This window comes from Saccostrea echinata, unplaced genomic scaffold (assembly GCF_033153115.1).
Source record: "Saccostrea echinata isolate AGI-Se365-2 ecotype Australia unplaced genomic scaffold, CSIRO_AGI_Sech_v1 ptg000002l, whole genome shotgun sequence".
NCBI classification, from domain to species: Eukaryota; Metazoa; Mollusca; class Bivalvia; order Ostreida; family Ostreidae; genus Saccostrea; species Saccostrea echinata.
In genome coordinates, this window is record NW_026889751.1 from 10,643,462 (window position 1) to 10,664,305 (window position 20,844).

General features: G+C 33.7%; 1 protein-coding gene across 1 annotated transcript in view; it reads left to right on the top strand.

The window, feature by feature from the left end:
* LOC133172374 (muscle-specific protein 300 kDa-like) overlaps nucleotides 1-20,844 on the top strand; it is a 144,583-nt gene that overhangs the window by 6,893 nt on the left and 116,846 nt on the right. The window contains exons 3-22 of the mRNA XM_061307249.1: nucleotides 2,766-2,827; nucleotides 4,276-4,365; nucleotides 7,051-7,131; nucleotides 7,256-7,348; nucleotides 7,634-7,752; nucleotides 7,868-8,064; nucleotides 8,628-8,719; nucleotides 9,700-9,837; nucleotides 10,054-10,365; nucleotides 10,765-11,137; nucleotides 11,526-12,049; nucleotides 12,282-12,605; nucleotides 12,942-13,091; nucleotides 13,335-13,637; nucleotides 13,841-14,002; nucleotides 14,350-14,570; nucleotides 14,761-14,869; nucleotides 15,136-15,456; nucleotides 19,961-20,137; nucleotides 20,514-20,654. Coding sequence (XP_061163233.1) covers nucleotides 2,766-2,827; nucleotides 4,276-4,365; nucleotides 7,051-7,131; nucleotides 7,256-7,348; nucleotides 7,634-7,752; nucleotides 7,868-8,064; nucleotides 8,628-8,719; nucleotides 9,700-9,837; nucleotides 10,054-10,365; nucleotides 10,765-11,137; nucleotides 11,526-12,049; nucleotides 12,282-12,605; nucleotides 12,942-13,091; nucleotides 13,335-13,637; nucleotides 13,841-14,002; nucleotides 14,350-14,570; nucleotides 14,761-14,869; nucleotides 15,136-15,456; nucleotides 19,961-20,137; nucleotides 20,514-20,654 — 3,989 coding nt within the window. The remainder of the gene's footprint in view (nucleotides 1-2,765; nucleotides 2,828-4,275; nucleotides 4,366-7,050; nucleotides 7,132-7,255; nucleotides 7,349-7,633; nucleotides 7,753-7,867; nucleotides 8,065-8,627; nucleotides 8,720-9,699; nucleotides 9,838-10,053; nucleotides 10,366-10,764; nucleotides 11,138-11,525; nucleotides 12,050-12,281; nucleotides 12,606-12,941; nucleotides 13,092-13,334; nucleotides 13,638-13,840; nucleotides 14,003-14,349; nucleotides 14,571-14,760; nucleotides 14,870-15,135; nucleotides 15,457-19,960; nucleotides 20,138-20,513; nucleotides 20,655-20,844) is intronic.

Consider the following 20,844-nt stretch of genomic DNA (forward strand, 5'->3'; position numbering starts at 1 on the left):
AAGCTAACCTTTAAAGGAAAAGTTTGTAAATTTCATTTTGGAATGTAGTAAAACTAAATATCTAAAAGTTTTGATGATTTTTCAAGTCATACAACCAACCAAAAACAAAAAGATGATGCTTTTGAAATTACAGTGAGTCATGATCTTGAAGAGACAGTCTGGGCTCACACATCAAATATTGTTCTTATCTTTCACATAAGTGTTGAATGCTATTTCTACCATACCTATTACAAATCTTTTGATCGAAAAAGTGGTTTTGCAAATTAAGCGTAACATCGTCTGATATGGGTATATGCATTGTCATTCTAGCTAGGCCTTTGAGATTATTGTTATCAATTAATAAGAATACCAACTACTTTCAATCAAATAAGAAGGGCGGTCCCCCCAAAGCCCTATATCTGGATTCCCTCCAAATTTCTAGCAATTGGTTAAGAGTTCAATAATATTTTATAAAAATCAATGCATTTCTTTTTTGTGCATAGTCCTACCAAAAGATGGGCAGAGCATACCCCTCTGTGCAAAGTTATTATAGACAACTTCTAAATATATGTATAATATGTATTATTCATATCATTACTAATCAGAAATCTATAATCTATGACTCAGGTATACCCTAGCTGTAGGTATATACATGTATAGTGTGTTACAAAATGTTCTTGACATATAAAATTTGATTGGTATGAATATTTTGTATAATTTATATAATATGTCTATATATGATATGAGTACTAGCTACCATGGTATAAATACAGTTTGTGCATTTTGAAAGAAATTTACAAGATCTGTTATTAATATTTACACATTTTGCAATACATGAGATTGAATTTACCAGTGTAAAGAAAAAAAATTAATTCCACAGGCCTTAATTTGAAAGTTTATCTTCTCCTTCATGTTGTAGCATGACTGCATTATCAATTTGAGAATAATTGCATGTGAAAGCAATCCATTGTAAGAATCAATAAGGAATTGTCCTATGAATAGTTCATGATGTATAATTTACTGTGGCATATATAATTTAGTACACAATTACAATGTACCCCTTGTAAATATAATTCCTGACAGGTACCGTGGTATAGACATGTACTTCATGCCGTGAGCATGCAAAATGTTGAAGATTCAGATGAATCAATGATGTATATTGTACAGAATTCATCTGCAATTGCTTTTATAGTACATGTAGTATTAACTCGAGCATGAAATGTGTAAACAAAAATGACTGCTTAAGCTGCTCTAAACAAGTACATCTGATGATGGTTATAGGTAAAAGGTGGTTCAATGAGCTGGAAATATTGAACAAATTGAACTGAAGCAGAAACGAAAATAAAGGTAGAGGATTTAGGTCTTTGGTTAATGGAAACAGGGGAGGTTTATTAGGCCATTGTAAAGAGAGTTCAGCCAAGTATGAATGGCGGGAACTGTATATTGCCACAGGTAGATATATTGATTGCTGGGACCTTTAACAAGAACACATACAGGGCTGTATAGATCATGTTATAGTGATCAGTCTAGTGACAAAGACTGCACAGAGAACACAGCAGGGCCTTCATCTTCAGGAACCCAGCCCCAAGGGAACTTATAGGAGGTCGGGGGAACTCCTATCTGTGTACTGAGGGGCTTGGGAGGATCAATTGAATATTGGATTTTTTTATTTCTTCGATTTACTGAAGGACTGTATTTTCGTTACTTTTGATGATTCTTTAAATGTGTTGTTGAAAGATTTTTTGTGAGAAGCATAAACTGGCACTGTAGAAATACATTATATAGACACAAAAATGGATAAACAAAGTATGAATTTGACTTACCAAACCCAAGTGTTTGCACAACGTGTGCTTTCGCTTAAAGGTAGGAAGAATTTTCCTATTATGCTTTTAAATTAGATGATTTGAGAGTGTTGAATACCTTCTCTATTAAGATGGAAGTCTTATAAAATTGCTTGCTGTATTTTACAGGCAAAATTGTTCATATCGTTGAATTATCAGAGTTAAAGTGAAAATGTTGGGATTAAAATTCCTGGAATCAGCTTGAGTTATGCTGGATTACAAAGTATTTTATTTTACATAGATGAAAAAATTCCATTGGGTAGGAAGTACTTCATGTAGTATCATCTGTTAAGAAAAAGTCCAAACAGTTTTCAGAGAGGACAAATTTGTTCTTTTTATGGTGTATTTGCTTTGCGGATTTAATAATCTGTGCAGGGAGAGTCCTCAACAGGGCAATGTGTGACAGGTTCTGTGTTTTGGAATCTCTCCAGATATACCCAAAATATTCTCTGCCTTTAAAGTGAATGAATCTCTTTGCCCATATTCAACATAATTACATTCCACATGTTTGCTTATGGTACAGGGCAGTTTAAATGTTCAATACTTTATACATACTTATCATGTTGTGTCTTGCCCTGAAAGATTAATTTGTTTAAATGGAAGACACACATAAACATGAAAAATTATCGGGGTATTAATATATAAGTTCCTTTGAAATTAACTTTTCACCCCAATCTCCTTTTTAATTTCAATTTAGTTCATAATGGTTTCATTTTCTTAAAATCCATATGAGATACTAGCTAGCAGCTGCTATTTCATTTTCTGCATGTTTCATTGCATGATCCTCACTTCAGTCAAATGTTTGATGAATAATCTTCTAATTATTATAGTGTACTAGAGTCACCGTTGATCAGAAACATTAATTTAGTACCTTTGCAAAGTTTTTGGTATCTAGATATATGAATAAAATTAAATCATTTAAAATTTTTTTTTTATTTTAAATAGATGAACAAGAAAGAGTCCAGAAGAAAACCTTCACCAACTGGATGAACACTTACCTGAAACAGGTAAAAATGACACACTTACTGACAGCAGTCAGGTAAACAATGGAGCCTGACCAGGGTCCTGTCATCTCCTGTGGCCAAGTTAATCATAATATAACAGCTTTAGCAACATTTACAGATGTATAATCACACTTACTGTCAAGGGAGATTTGTAAGTTATCATTAGTAAACCAAGCATACACACTTAGAACAACAGTTGCTGACAGGATTACAATAGGAGAGAAAAAAACCCACACATCTTCATCTTTATGGACTTTTTAATGATCTTTATTCCTCAGTGGTGTACAGTAACTTGTTAATGTATATTTTATTTAGTCTGAAATTAACTTTAGCTGATACAGCAGTAAAGGGAAGCTGTGAGGTAGAGAACCTTTGATAGAATAAACTGCAAAGTTTTGTCAAAGACACAGTACAGTAAAACATGCTTATTAGGAACATTCTTATGATGAATTTAGGGCTACAGTGAAGTGATTTTCATTCCCCATTTTAAAATGTATTGTAAACTTAATATATACAATGATATATATATATATATATATATATGTATATATATATATATATATATATATATATATATATATATATATATATATATATATATATATATATATATATATATATATATATATATATATATAGTGAAGCAAAATTGTTTGTCCCTTGCATTTTGCTATAAGTGTGTTTTGCTATACTCCTGAATGAAGATTAACAATTCATGCAGGTCATGTACACAAGGGCTAGGGTGAGGCTAAAACAGGCTTATAATTTCCCTATATATATAGGGGACTATATTGTAAAAATTTTTATATATTCTCAGTTACAGAACAGTGGTGATAGATGATTTGCTATTTTGTTTGTTACTCAATCCATCACAATTACTTTGTAACATTGAAAGGAAATGAATAAAATTCAAAGTTTAGTCTCTTATTTATTGGTGTATATTTATGTCATGCTCTGGTATCGAAGTTAGGTCTCAAGGTGAAGGTCACTAAGAGCAATAACTTATAATTCAAATTTTGTTATGAATTATATCTTGGCAATGACTTTGTAGCCATATATTGGTCTGCAATCAAAGTTGATTAACCATTATCATATGTTGTTGGTATGAACACCTAAAGGTGTGTCTTCATCTTTACTGTAAGCAGTTTTTTCAAGATCAGTGAGCTATAAGATATTGAGAGATAATGTCACAAATTGTGTCCAAGTTTTCAGTTCTGTAAATTGATTGGAACACTGTGCTTAGCTATAAGAATGCCATTAACTACAAGTTAAAGGGGAAGACACCTGCCACCCTTCCCACTCCCCCTCCAAAACACAAAACAAAATGCACAATAAATTTTGTGTTACATACAATTGAAAAGATAAATGAAGGGCTAGTTTTCTAAATATATATTCTTTAAAAATGCCAAAGGCATAGATTTTTAAAATGGTTTTTTTTCTTTTCCTCCTAGAAAAACATGAAAGTAGAGAACTTATTTGAAGACATAAAAGATGGAGTGTACCTGCTGTCTCTTCTAGAGGCTCTGTCTGGAGAAAAACTGGTACGTACTTCCACTGTAGTAAAATCCAATCCAAGCAGGGATGGATTTGTTGTTGTAGTTGTTCCATTAAATCCTTTAATCCTAATTGTGCAGTGTGTGTAAATAAAAATGTTTATCATATCCCAATAAACCATGATAACCCTAGGTTGTATAATATTCATGAAGTAGTCACAAATTTGACAAAATGAGACATATAAACTGTCAAAGAATCTGACATAATTTTAGACACAAAAAAGTACTTGGTTGCCCCCCCCCCCCCAATATCAAGAGCCATCCTTGATGAACTGGTATTCAAGAATAAGGGTATAGTGATGATTTAAGTTTGTTATATCATTTCAGAGGAGTGGGTTTGGATTAAAGGTCAATCCAGAATTTGTCCCCAAAAAGGGTGTTTTGTTTGACTGGGATGTTTTACACAGTTGTAAAGTCCAAAGTTGTTTTACAGTCTTTCAAATCATATTTTTATTTGGGCCCTGTCCTAAACATTGTCAGTTCATAGATCTTGGTGCAGTTATGTGTAAAAACCCAAATGTATATCATTTTGGAAATTATGGCTGCATCATCAAATTTTGTTTCTTTCATATCTTATATACAGTTTAGGATGTTTTTATGAAACTTTGCCAATTGATAGATTTATGTCAAAGAGGTAGATCACAGTGACTTGATCTTGTATGATTCGTGAACTCTAGCACATTACAAAGCCTAGGGTCATCAAACCTTGTCATTTCATATTGGGTGAAGGTTTGTGACAATTTAAAAGGAGATAATTGGTATCTTTGAGAAACTTTTATCGCTCTGCATATTATAATTGTGGTTGATACCTGTGTACCTGTAAGACTTAAGATCATTAGGCCTTGTAAGGAGTCGCATCATTTCATGTGGTGCATCTTTTTGTACAGACACCATAGTAGGTCATGAGGATCTTATTTTGGAATTAATGCAGAGTCATACTTACTTTGCACACTATAAGGATTAGAAAAATCAGCTCTGTAAATTGATGCCTACAGAAAAAGTAGGTCATGATGATCTCAATTTTATATTAACAATATCTTGTAAACCTTACAGCATAGGATCCTCAAAATTTGACAAGAGGTAGCCCTGTAAAACTAATATGTAATGCACTGATTACACAAGGTTATTTATAGAAGTCATTAATATGAAAAGTCGAGAATAGATTCCACTCATGGGAGGGGCAGGGGATCACTGGCTCTTCAGGAGCAGCTTGATTAGCCCTAGACTGCATATGTAATCTTTAAGGATGGGGTTTATCTATCTGTCACACATACATAGAATGGTTATAGGCTTTCAATATTTCAAAGGTTAAGTCCTTTTCATGAGCAAAATGAAGCTTTATGACGTCTTTGAAGTGCAGGTATTTAATGTAATGGAGGTTCCCTGTGTAACTTTATTTATGTGAAACAATGTTACAATGCTACTCCTTTAACTTGGACTCATTGTTTGTTGTGCTGGTGGTAAATAAATATTTTACTAAACACAATCAGAAACAATGATATATTGTTAAATACCATATTGAATCATAGCTGTCATCTTGTAAATTCGATACCTTTATCACGTACATAAGGTCTGAAAGATTGCTCTCGTGTAGAGGTATGTGGCAGTATTTTAAGTACATGCAGAATGATCTGGTTATTCAAACAAGCTAGCATTCTTTATGTGTAATAAACAGATTATTGATGGATTTCGTGATTTATCGATTTGTCCGATATATTCTTGTCTCTACTTTAAATCCCAGTAGATATGTAGACTTCACAATGTGTCCGAACTTGTCTCAGGTTTAACATGTTTAAAGGGAAGGCCAGCAGCCAAGACTGAAATGAAGTCTTGACATATACAAATATTTTTGTCACCATTATAACAACTTAAGTGAGGTCCAGTTTAAATTGTTATGTGATTGTAACAAGGTGCCCCATATGTCAATCCTTGATATTAAAATGACCGTTGATTTAGTTTTCTTTCGTTTACTGTTCAGTTTACTGCTGTTATATAGAGTAAAAACAGAAAACAATGTTGAAAACTTTATTTTGTATTAGGGGCTTTAAGTATTACCCTATTAGACTTCACAATATATACTGGTAAAAAAACAGCTGACCAGTACCTTATCAAGTTGGGGGTGGGTGTGTGTGTACATTATCCAAATGGGAGAGATGGGTCTATGCATTGTCCAGGTGGGGACTTGGACTTTAGGGGTATATTTTTCTCTTTGTGACAAAAAGCTGGGCAAAGACAGTATCTATTATAATCTTTGGAGAAAAAAAATTATACTTACATTCCCTTAGGATTAATAGCAATATATTGTATCATGCTTTAGAAGATCCATAACCTAACCTTATCTGTCATATTTAGGAAGGTTATTGGTAAAAATGACCGTATCAAAGATTTTCAAGGTTTATTTTGAATATTTTCTTGTCCAATTCAAATAGCAATTCGTGAACAGCATTGTCATTCTTGGATAAGATCGATTCCAATAATTTGATTTTATTAGACAGCAAATTAAATGGATTATAGTTATCCCCATCGCTGAATCAGGTTAGCCATGAAGCCACATAGTGATCTTCCTTGGGTTCCTCTTACTTCTGAGTGTTTATCATCATGTCAAAATTTTTAATCATCAACTGAAGGTTTTTGACATTACGTATTTAAGCCTTTGTTATATATATTTTTTAGCAAATGGAACGAGGAAAACTGAAGCGAGTTCATCATGTCAGCAATATATCTACAGCTCTCAAATTCTTAGAGATGAAAAAGGTCAGTATAGCTTAGCCTTTATATGAATATTTTTATGTACGTATACAGTATGTATGTGTCATGATTAAATTGAATGAAGCAGGCTTTTTTTTTCACTTGATAATATTTTTGTGAACTTTTTCAGATTAAATTGGTGAATATCAATGTATCTGACATTGCTGATGGAAAACCATCCATTGTTCTGGGATTAATATGGACCATAATTCTGTACTTTCAAGTAAGTACTATACTAATGAAGAAATAAACATGGCCGTACATTGTTCCTCTGACTTTCCACTGATTTTTTATTTTCTCAAATGAATAAGTACATGCAATTTCACCAGAATTTTTGATTATAAAGAAACCTGTGCACAAAATCATATACTATAACTATATAATTTTTTTTTTTTTTAAATTTCTTAAAAGATTCTTGAAGGTTCTGTAGATATGATATTTAATGGTCTGAATTTTTTTTGTGGTTGTCAAGTTGGAAGTAGTAAATAAATATGAATCTGCTTTTAAGATTGAAGACACATTTGCTCAACAAGACCAGGACCCAGACAAACCTATGTCAGCGTTGGAGAAATTCCGTATGAATGCCAAGAAGGCACTTCTAGCCTGGACAGGGAATGCAATTACAAAGTATGGAATTTTTTTTACGCATTTCATTAAATATTTATTTTTCATAATCTGTCTAGTAAAACTCCCTACATGCATATCATCAAGATTTTTGAAACACGTTTTGTTGATTTCACAGGAAATATGGAATTGAAATCAAAGACTTCGGTAAAAGTTGGCGAGATGGCTTAGCCTTTAACGCCATTGTCCACACCATCCGTCCAGATCTGATAGACTTTGAGAATGTAAGGAATCAGTCGGCCCGAGTCAATCTAGAACAGGCTTTCTCCACGGCTGAGGATCACTTGGGTATTCCAAGACTCTTAGATCCTGAGGGTAAGTAGTATTCTGGGGGTCCACTTACAAAATACAGTCAAACCTTGTTATCTTGAACTTAATGGGATCAAGCAAAACTTCAAGATATCCAAGTATGTTCGAGTAACTGAGCTTAAAATTCATTAAGAAAAATTAGTGGAGACTTCCAACTGACTTTTAGATATCCATGGTAATTGAGATATCAGTGTTCAAGATAGCGAAGTTCAATTGTAATTTTGCGAAAACTTTTTTCTTCACATTATTTTTTGATAATGGTATTATCTTTCTAGAAAAATTTTGAAGGATATTTTTATGCAATCAATTTTTAACAGAAAAATTCAGTTTACATGATCACCTTGAGCTTTTGGTTTTAGTTGTGAGTTCTTTGTAAAATGGGGCCCTGGGTCCTTAATTATATAGATTCTATGGACAATGAGACTGTGTATTAGCTGAAAGATAAGCTGTTTTTATGTATTGTCCATTGAAACAGTTTCTTACATTGTGTTAATAGACCCCCCCCCCCTTTGGTAAAATTAAGAAAATGGTGGTGTTGTAACTAAAACCTTTCATTATCCATGTTACAGATGTTGATGTTGAGAAACCTGATGAAAAGTCTGTGATGACATATGTGGCTCAGTTCCTGAAAGCTTACCCCGAGGCAGGGGAGGATCCAGCTGTAAGTTATAATGAATGTAGTAAGGTCAACAGTAAATATATAAGGTCACCCCCTAGGTGGGGGAGGATCCAACTATAAGAGAGACTGAATGCAATAAGATGAAGAGTAAGGTCAACCCCTAGTGGGGAAGGATCCAACTATAAGTAAGACTGAATATAGTAAGATGAAGAGTAAGGTCACCCACTAGGTGGGGGAGGATCCAACTATAAGTAAGACTGAATATAGTAAGATGAAGAGTAAGGTCACCCACTATTTGGGGGAGGATCCAACTATAAGTAAGACTGAATATAGTAAGATGAAGAGTAAGGTCACCCACTAGGTGGGGGAGGATCCAACTATAAGTAAGACTGAATATAGTAAGATGAAGAGTAAGGTCACCCACTAGATGGGGGAAGATCCAACTATAAGTAAGACTGAATATAGTAAGATGAAGAATAAGGTCACCCACTAGGTGGGGGAGGATCCAACTATAAGTAAGACTGAATATAGTAAGATGAAGAATAAGGTCACCCCCTAGGTGGGGGAGGATCCAACTATAAGTAAGACTGAATATAGTAAGATGAAGAGTAAGGTCACCCACTAGGTGGGGGAGGATCCAACTATAAGTAAGACTGAATATAGTAAGATGAAGAATAAGGTCACCCCCTAGGTGGGGGAGGATCCAACTATAAGTAAGACTAAATATATAGTAGATGAAGAGTAAATATATAAGACCACCCGTTAGGCAGGGGAGGATCCAGATGTTAGTAAGAATGAATGGATTCAGATCATAAGTAAATATATATGATTACCTGATAAGAAAAGGAAAATCTCCCATTAAGGCCTTATGTCATTTAAGACATTGACAACTTTGAAGTGAGATGGGAAATTTCCCAATGAGGCTGTATACCTTTAACAACTTTGAAATGAATATCAGATTTTAAAGTTTTACATAAATTCTGATGCACTGTAGATACATTGTATTTTATTTAAATTTTCAGTTGGGACGAAGAAGTAAGGATCCTGCTACGCAAGAGATGAATGACTACACTGACCTGATGACCTGGTTAAGTACTGAGGCTGAAGAGGTCCTACAGATTGTTGACCAACCTGTCACTGACCGACAACAGGAATACATGGTATATAACCACTGGTCACTTTATTTGTATTATACACTTATGAATTGGTTGTACAGGGATAATTTCTTAAGGCTTGCTAAGAGCAAGTTTCTTTCAGGAATTTGATCTAATAGCTATCTCCTTTAAAATCAGTTAATAGGTTGTTATATGGATCTATGGTTGATATCTAAAATAACTTGAAAAAAAATCTTTTAGAATTTTTTTTGTGCTTTGTAGGACTATTTGGCTTTTAAAGCTGAACTTGACAGAAGACAAGCTGTTTATAAAAAATTAGAGGAGAAATGTCTGGCCAAAAAAGCCTTAAAAATCACGGAACCAATGTGGGCTGAACTGAATTCCAAATGGTGCAGTGCTGCCAGACGAACCAGAATGTGGCTGTGGAAGTTAGATGCCAGTCTTCCAGGGAAGTTGGGAAAGTTTGGAGATTGGTTAAACCAGGGGGAGGAAGTGTTAGAGCAACAGCCAGAAAATGCTGAAGACAGACTGGATCTGGCACAACAGTTAGCTAAACTGCTGCAGGAATCAGTGGTATGTACACTATACATGGTTATTTAAATCAAATTGTTTGGAATGTAATTGAACTATTGTGGAATCAATCATAAATTTGAAAAAAAATTATATTAAAAAAAGAAAGAAAACAGCAGAGTGTATCAGTTTCCCTTATTTTTAAAGCAGTTCCAAGGGAAAAAATGCAAACATAATTCAAGTTTTCCTTTTAAAGTACAAGGACTGCAGAAATTAAATGTGATATGGTTTTGAACTGATAAGTGATGGTTTAAAAAATATTTATTTGTACAGTAGATGAAGATTAAATAAGTCATACATAGTTTGATAAAAATGTGTATAAGTTTATTTTCTTAAACTAATGTATATCTTTATTTTTTTAAACTTAAGAACATGTACATTGTATATCTTGTATTTTTATAGGAATATTTCAAAGATGCAGAATCTTGGAAAACATTCTTTTATCAAGTAAAGAAAGCTGGTAAATACGAAGGAGAATTCCTGATTCAACCTCAGATGGAAAGCTTAGCCAATCGTCTGACAGCTCTACTGAAGGAATATCCGCGACGTGAGAAGCGTTTAGAATATGAGGAATATCAACAGAGGGTTATGGCCCTTAGAGAGTCGGCAGAGGCTAAGCTGGGAGTCTGGAACGAGAAGCTGGGTCAACAGGAGGAGGTGGAACAGTTATTAGAAGACTACCATGACTTTGTCGATGCTCAGCAGTTGTTAAACAATTACAATCAGTTATCAACACAGCTGGACAAAAAGGCTGAAGTCTGGAGGAAATCAGCAGGTAAAGTCAAATACTGTACAAAGAGAAATTTTCATTCCCATTTTATTTTCGCCACTCTCGCCCTCGCTGCAAGTGGGTGAATTTAAAATGAGGCAAATTCAAGAAAGACAGCATAAACTCTCGAACACAACTGTGCCTGAATGAATTTAAAACTGGGCAAATTGTTTGAAAGTGTAAAAGGGCGAAAGTGACACAAGGCTAAAATAACCCTGTATACTGTGTCTTATACAGTTTGAAGAGGGATAGTTGTGATTCAGTGAGCTCAAATTCAGATTAAGTATATGTAGATTAATTTGATAGAATGATAAGTTTTAATAAGTCTTTAAATGAATTTTTTGGAATTGTGAATGTTGAGATTCTGAGCTTCATAAGTGAATTTGTTTTCTAGGAAAAGATGGTGAACAGCAAGTGGTGGAATTTCTTAAAGAAGAAAGGACACAGTGGAAGAATGTTTCAGAGGACATTAAAAATGTGTTACCAAAATTAGAAGGTGCTTTAGAAAACTGGAAGCAGTATAATGCTAATATTGAAACATTGACAGCTTTTATAAATGAAGGGGAATCGGTGATGTCCCGGTCTAATGAAGAAAAACAGCAGCATTTCAGTGAAATCCCGGTCTATCAAGAAAGACTTCAGCAGGTCACAGATTCAGGGAATTATCTGATCCATGTCTGCCGTGAACCAGTGGCAGAGGAAATAGAACAGACTCTAGCACTACTGAATACGGAATTTAGAAATGTCACAGAGAGTTTCGAGGAATTCAAAAAAGTGGAAATTATTGGAAAAGGAAGACAAGAGTATGCAGAAGGCGTAGAAAGGCTTTCTGAATGGTTGAAGAATGCAGAGGAGTTGATGATGCAGCCAATACCCTGTATTCATTCAAACCTAAAGGATCATTTACAGGACATGACTGTATGTATATCTACCCTGTCTGTGGTGTTGATCATAAGAGGTGCTTAATGTTAAAAGAGATTGTTCTTTACAATTCCTTTTAATTCACTAGATTCCTAATTAACAACAGAGAATTAATTTAAGGAATTAATTAGATAGTTACAGTGTTATTGCTGAATATATTATCCACTTAAAACAAATGATTGTTTTGGTAATAGTATTTCACTTATAATAAGTTTATATTTTTATGCAGCTGTGTGGGAATCAAATCCCAGAAATGGAAAATGATTTCAAAACCACAACAAAAACTGCTCAATCCCTAGTCAAGGACAGCGACCAGGAAGTGGTCAACGAAATGCTACAGACTCTCAATATCCAAAAAGAGGTCATAGTGAGACTGAGAAAAGAAATTCCAGAGCGCATTAAATACCTCAAAGCCGTTCTTCCAAATGTAGAGTCCCTGGAAACAGGCATCTCTGATCTGAATATTTGGTTAGATAAAGGAGAAAAAATACTCAGTAGTAACAAAATGGAGGGCTCTCAGAAAGGTGCAGAGGAGAGGTTAGAAAAACATAAGGTATGTGGACTGTATACTTTATGCTCCCCCCTCCTCAAGCAAACAAAGTTTGATCTTGACCCATAATAATCGGACAAGTTCAAGGTCAATGACTGGAAAGTAAAATGCCATGTAATATGACTATCTGCTATTTCATTAAAAAAATTCTACCAACAATTAACAATATTAAGTGGGGGACAGGGTATCATTTGTGAGCTTTACTCACAGTACCTCTAGTTTTATCTTGGCATAGTCAGAAAATTACAGAAAAAACAAATTAATCTTAATATTTGTTATATTTCCTCTTGATCAGAAGGGCAGACTATGAATGATGTTTTAACATTAATTTCTTTGAAGGCTTTCTTTCAAGAAACAACTTATCAAAAATCCATTGTTGAAAGCAAGAACAAAGTTCATCAAAAAGTGACCAGTACAAAGTCCAAGCTGAAGAATGTAGATTTCAGTCCAGTGGATGATCCCATGTCTGCACTTAATCAAAGATTTCAGGTATTGTTTTATTGTGGAACCTGACACAAGATTTTATAAACGTTTTTAAAATATTTACTTTTATTACTTTTGGGACAATTATCAGTGTGCTAATTTGGAAAACTCAAAATATATTTCTTATAAATATGATACATAGAAATTCTGATAGCGTTATAAATTCTAGTTCAAGCCCTACTTTTTGCAGTAAATTTTGAATACACCATGATAAGTACATTTTTATCCTGTGTTTGTAAATTTTATTAGGAGTGTATAGGAAGTGCCAAGGACTGGGAGAAGAACCTGGAGAACTTGTGTCGATTATGGAGGGTGTATCAGCAGAAGGAGGCAGCTGTAGACGGCTGGTTACAGCAGGCCAGAGCCGTACTAGATGACCAAGCTGACGATCCCGAAACATGCATCCGTAAACACAAAAAGTTTTTTGATAAAGTGGACCACAAGATAAAAGACGAATGTTTGAAGGCAGGTCAAGACATTGTAAATGTTCTAGAGAAATGCGACCAAGTGGAAATCCAGGATCGAATGTCGGATGTAAACGAGAGATGGAAGGTACCCATAATCTTAAATTTCTCAGTTATCCAGCATTTCATCTTTGAAAAAAAAGGAATATTTTTATTTTTTTCTTATATAAGTTGGTATTGAAGAGGAGACAGGGGCATTAAAATGGATTTTAAGCTATAGAAATTATGCCATAATACTCAAGATATACTTATTTGACTGTCAGTGTCCATAATCCTCTTGTATCTTTGTAGGCAATACTTGCAGAAGCTCCAGTGTGCCTTCTGAAGCTGGAGTTCCTCCTGCCAGAAATGAATTTTGTGTCTAATGTAGAAAAGGCTGAAAAGACATTACAGCAGGAAAAGGCACAACTTCAACGAAATGAAAATGTGAAAGCAACACTGCAAAAACACAGAGTATGTTTTTTATTGCTTTAGAGAATGAACATTTGTTGTAAAACTTAATGAGATAAGAGTCAGTCTCTTGTTTCATTAATATCTTTTTCATCATCGTATGAAACATTTAACAAAAGAAGTAAATTTGCTACTTTAGATTTGGTACTTCGTCTTTCTTAGTGTTACAAAATTCAAATAAATTTTTTTTTGCTTTGTGCTACTGTACTAATGTTAAATCAGGTCCATATAGATGCATACTATGTAGAACTCAAAATATTAGTGGAAAGTCATATAGCTTGATACATTGATATGCTGTGCATGATACTTAATTCTCAAGCTATAGCTTTGCACAACTTTTTTTTATTTAGCAAATGTTCAATGAAGGTCCATTTAGACCCACTTGCATCAATTGTCTTGAGACAATGCAGAAACTGGCAGTGGATTTAAACAAGCTGGACCCTAAAGACCACAGTTTACAGGACCGATATGAAGATAACAAAGCTCGCTGGGACAAACTTCAGACCATCATGGATAGTGTTTGTTTAGAGCTAAAGCAACTCCCAGAACGATGGAAGGAATATAATCAAAAGTAAGGGCTAAGGCTGATGACAGTTTGAACATAATGACTAGTGTTGTTTCACAAAAGCATTTAAAAAAAAAAATGAAGTTGGGGTAAAATTCAGTATGGTTGATTTATATACATGTATTATGCGTAAAAAAGTTCTAGCAATTAATGTCAAAATTTGCAGTATGTAATTATGAAAACAATATTTTGACAGACTTGATGACTTTGCCACAAATGTTGCCACAATCCAGGATTTGATGACACAGCTACAGAAGGAAGATTTAACCAATGAGGAATACAAAGACTTACAAGCTAAATATCAAGTAAGAACTAGGCTTCTTCATCTATAATAGTTTTCAGCTCATGTGAGATCATGCCATTAGTTTAACATGTTAGTCTGGATGCTGATTTCTCGCTGATGTAACAGAGTCTCTATGTTGTTTCTTATAAAATGTAGTGTTCTTACTCTGTATATATTTTTGTGTGCACATTTAATAATGTACAAGTCCTTTTAGGTCAGCTGTAATAACTTTCTAGAAAGATGCATGTAAATGTGAGTAATGTTAATGCTTGTCATAATAATTTACAGAGAGCTGTAAGAAACATGGGTAAACTGTCAGATGATGCTAAGTGGCTACAAGAAAACTTAAATGAACTACTTCAAGACAATGGAGAGACTGACACAAAGAATGAACAAAAACGCTTACAAGATCTGTTGGCCAAATTCTCTGGACTGCAGCCAGATTTGAATAGAGTGTCCGAGAAGTCGGCCATTTTCTCTAAGGCCTATGACTATAGAGACAATCTCGAGAAGCGCAGCCATTGGTTGGACGAGACCCAGAGACTGGTCAGTGACGACCCAAGTATTGACGGTCTGGAGGATGCGAGGGCGTACCTACAGGAACATGAGGTAAATCAAATGTATACAATACATATGGATAACCTAGTGTTTTAGTGCTGTGTCATATTGTTAAGAATTTTTATTTATTTATGTTTTTTGCTGACAAGATTAGAAATGAAAGTACTAGTAGATCAATAACTGAAGTTTACTGCCAATGCAGTACAGCTAGAATAAGTTGTTTGATGGTAGATTTTAGGGAGATGAATGGGTAGCCTTTGCTGCTGAAATAATGCTGATGTTTTCATGTTTTTCTTCCATACAGGGCTATGTTAGTATTTTACCGGACTATTTGGTGACAAATTGCATATTAGTTATTGTTTTTATACTATTTTACCTCTCCTGTATTCAGAAGTGTGTCTTTTTATTTCAATTTTTTACCTTGCTTAAAAAAATTCTGTTGTGCGAAAATTCAAATTTTTTATCTTCCAACACAAAGCCTCCTGATGCATGTATAACAATGTTGTGAAAGTGGAAAGCAAGATGTGTTGCACTAAATTTTGGAAATTCTGTCATTGTATTCCTATCAACCCATTTCTGCACTTGTTAACCAATCACAAAAAAAAAAAAACAATCTCAAAAAATCAAGGGGATCACAATAACTCATTTTCCTGAGTAGTTACTATCTTACTGTGGTACAAACATATACATTCCCATTCACAATCAATTTTTTAACTAGATTATTAAGTTTGTACATAATTAAAATTCTGTTAAGAGTTTGAGTAAAAGGATCTTGTGAAATCTGAGCCAGTGACGAGACAAAAAAAGCAGAACTCTGGTAGAGATTGCTCATTCATGTTGGTGAGGGGCATATATTTTAAAGGACTTATCGCATAATCTTACAAAAATCGTAATTTTATGAAAAATATTATCTATAACCTTATTTATTAAAATACTGAATACAATAAACGTTGTTGAAAGCATATTTTAAGAGATATTGAGAGTTGAAATTCAAATACGGTAATATGCATATTTCTGTCGGATTTCGGCGAAATACTGCTCTGACGTCATAGGCGACAATTCGGTGATAGAGAGATGAGAATATGAACACTAATAACGGAGCTATCGATGGCAAATGCAGCTAAATTACGAAAAATGCTGAAAAAATTAATTCTTTATATCCTTTTCAATTACTATAGAAACATTAATTAGTTCTAAGGTATGAGGCTTTTAAGATATTTTCGTTTTTTATTCAAAACATTTAGAACCTGTAGCTCTAATTACGGCAATGTTTCGTGATCGAGAATTTATTTTTCAAGATCACCATACTTGATACTTTAAAAAACGTATGAAGACTTCCATAAATTAATATTATATACAAAACGAAGAATAACAAAGTTATATAAGTCATAATGTTTAATATGTGAATCAAATAAGTTAATACATGTGATAAGATGACAAATCAAATTGCATTGTTATGGCGAGTTTCTTCGTTTTCGCTGCGTCTCCCTCGCTATCGTCGCTGGTATTTTTACAATGTTAACAGGTTTTTCAGATTTTTTCTTGCTGACAATTCTAACATATAAGGTTGAATATTCTATTTTATATCGATAAAATAAGTGATTTGGTCGTCCACAACGCAGAAAATTCAGGTTGTATCGCGTATATTTTAGTAAGATTAATGAAGAGCTGATCAGCCATTGTCGCCTTTGACGTCACAGGGTCACGTGATCGTTATCTAATTAACTTAGATTTTTAATTCAGGGGTTTTCATTTGAGTCAATAATTGGTTAATTACCGCGATTTATCCACAGTAAAAACACAGAATTTATAAATTGTGTTCATAAGGAACGTAATACGCATTTAGTTTCAAATAATTTAGAAACATGCGATAAGTCCTTTAAAGTCCATAATTAAGGAGGTGAAAAAATATTTTTAAAAAGTCTTTCACTTATATTTACATGTATATATAAAAAGACTGCATTACTATTGCAAAAAAAAAAAATGTATTGAAATCTTTTATTTATCAATTTGATATCTTGAGCTCTTCTCTGATTTGTGAGTAATAGAGTGCTAAATGGGTTGAAGTGCTATCTTGAGTAGGATATGAACCAACCAACCAACAAACAAACACAATGGAACACAAAAAGAAATGACATAATGTTAAAAATTGAATGACTGATATTCATCAGTTTTTTTGCTAGATGTTGAAATTACAAACATATTGCTTTCTACGATCTGACAAGCAGGTTCTGGACACTTGATTGGTTTGCCTGTAGACTAGACTGGTGATAAGTGCTCAAAGTGTCCAGGCCTTGCTTTAAAAAGGAGCTTGTGTTGATTTTGATATTGTGCTGAAAAAAGATACACTACTAAATGCACCTCAAGCATGGGAAAACGTTAATGACTTAGGCAATGATTGAGTATCTATATATGACTGTCTTTTCATGATATTTTTACCAACTCACTGTTAACCATCTATTTTTTTCCCCTTCTTATTTGGTGTGTTGCTTGACTGCTTTTCTCTGCAGAGAAGTTTTGTGAGGATCTTTTTACTAAAGTAGAAAAAAACATGGGTATTTGATCAGTTACTTACCAAAAATTAATTTGTGAATTCAGGTGATCTATATAAATCTGTAGGAATTTATTTATCCTCTATTGTTGCAATAGGTTTTTACCTGCATTTGTTGCATTATCATTCATTTGTTATGCCCTCAGCATTATAAATAATAATGGGAGAGCATACATGGCTATCCATGTTGTGCCCATCCACCCCGCTCTGCTTTTTTGTGCAATAACTTGTTACTTGTTAAAGTTGGAATGATCATATTTGCCTCATGGGTTGATTTAAAGAATACCTTGATGAATTTGCCATGTAGGTCATGGGTTCAAAGCATGTAACTGATGTTGCTAAAAATAGAATTGTATTTCCATGAAATAACTAGAGAAGGGGCGCATGGGGTTCGGAAGTTCTAATATTTCCACTATGGAAAAGCTGCTGGTATTGTTTTTGGGCTTACAGGGTTGGAAGGAGTAAACTTCTATTACTAAAAATATTAATTTTCAGGGTCATGGGAAGGATTGTGGGTATATTTATTAATATATGTATATGCATTGTTTCCATGCATTTTTTGGGATGGTTTAATTTGGATGTAACCCACAGGTTGTTTTAAAGGTAGTAAGCAAATAGAAGTATGAGTCAGTAGACCAATTTTTGTTTTTAGGACATTTTTTTTCAGATTATTCACATTTAAGTTTATAAAATAAGTAAAATGATAGATAACTTCCTGATGTCTACAGAAGATCTTGCACACTGCTATGTAAGGCAGAGAGACTGAACAAGTTGCATTTCATATGATTATGCCCATTTTTTTGACAGAATTTTGGCCGTTTTGGGAGTGGAAAGGTCACTTTTGGGGAAAATGTGTTTAACAAATATTTTTTGCTGAATTACATTGTAAATGAATTCTTGAAATATCAACAAAAATATAAAATGTATTTATTATGGAATACCTGATATTTCATGATTTCAGGATCAGAATTTTTTCTAGTCAATCAGGGATGCACCAGAAAAGCATTCCACTTTGTATCAGGAACCCTTGGGTAACAAATCTGGTAAAAATTAAGAAAAAAGGCATATATGCATACTTTTTCATCTTAGAAACATTTCAGTTCTTGCATGTGTTGTGCAGGAAGGCTAAATTTAGGGGAAGGGTTTGGGAATATTAACTTTAATCATGGCATGATCCTTGAAAGATTAACTAATGTGCAGCCTGCAATAATTTCTAAACACAATTTTAAGATTTTTTTTCCATTTGACAATACATTTATTAATGAACAACACATAACATTAATATTTCTGAATTCTGAAAAATTTATTTGGATAAAAAAAAAGGGGGGGGATCTGTTTTCTCCAAGAGGTCACATTTGACCAGAACAGCTCAGCTGTTGCATGAAGATGTTAAACAGTTGTTGAGTGTTTAGTGAGATTACAGGAATATGACATATCTTAAAATATTCAGTGGCAAAAATTTGTAAAAATAATCATTTAATGGTTATATAATTATACACTTTACTATGGTGTATCAGATGAGGTATGCATACAGATTTTTATCGAAATCTAACGTGTTATTAATTTGTATGTACACCTCATCTAACTTTTTAAGCAGTCTCAATGGCAAAAAATACCTGTACTCATTCAATGCTTAGAGAAGTGAATGGTAACTATAGGCTACCTTATCTATTAGAAATGTATGACAATTAAAAAAAAAAAAGAATTTGATCAGATTCATATTGCTTACTGAACTTGAATCATTACCTTCTTAAACCATGAGTGATTTTCAAATTAATTGTAATTTTTAGAAAATGCACATTTGCAAATGAAATTAAAAAAATGTTTGTTTATAGCTGATAGGGTTTGTTTTCATCTATGTATGTATGGCAGCTTTGATTGACTATGTTGATACATTATGATAATACCCACCAATGATCTACTTATGAGATGTTCCTAGGTGGCTGATCAGATTAGATTAGGGCAGGGAATTGAGTGGTTAATGTAGAAGTTTTCTATCTGTAGAATATCATGATGAAACTGGATTCAGAGAAGCACAACATTCAGGCCGACATAGAAGCTGGCAAGCGGCTCCAGAGGGAAAAGAACGCACCAAAATTTGTCGCCGAACAGGTCAATGAGTTAGACAAGAAATGGAAGGACACAAATGACAAAGCCAGAGCTAAACATGAAAAACTCAAGGTAAGACATTAATCCAACAAGTCTCGAAAGAGGGAACTAAGATAATTAAAATGTATGGGTTTCTTTATCACTATCTGAAAAAGGTAAGGAATTTTACTTCATTCACAAGCAAAATTATTAAAGGTATTTTACTTCATTCTAGAACAAAATTATGAAAGGTTAGTGACATTTCCTGATTTTTAAAGGAGGGGGGGGGGGGTCATTTTCTTGCAAGGACATTTTTAAAAAAATTTCTTTGGGAGGGGACTTTGTCACATATGAAAAATGTAAATTTTTGCTTAGTTCAGTGATTTTAAAGAACAATTATGCATGGATGTATATTGCAAAAAAAAAAAAAAGATTTATCAATCTTCAAATCACTTTGCCTTTCTTACAGCAAAAAGTAAAGGAATGGGAACAGTATGAAACAGAGAAACAGAATCTACTACAATACTTAAAGGAAGCAGAGAAAGAGCTGGAAAAACCCCCAGCCACCACAGGACAGGATGTGGCAGAAAAAGACCTCAAAGCTAAGAAGGTATGGTAATAAAAACTTGTATACAGGGATTTTTTCAGCATGTCTTATTTTGCTCTAGGACACTTTTAAATGATTTTGCCCTGTTTTAAATTCATCCTCAACTGACAACAAGACATACATGTGATATGTACCTGCCGTACGCAAAATGTACAGTTTTTTCGAGCCCATTTATCGTGTACCGGCATGACAC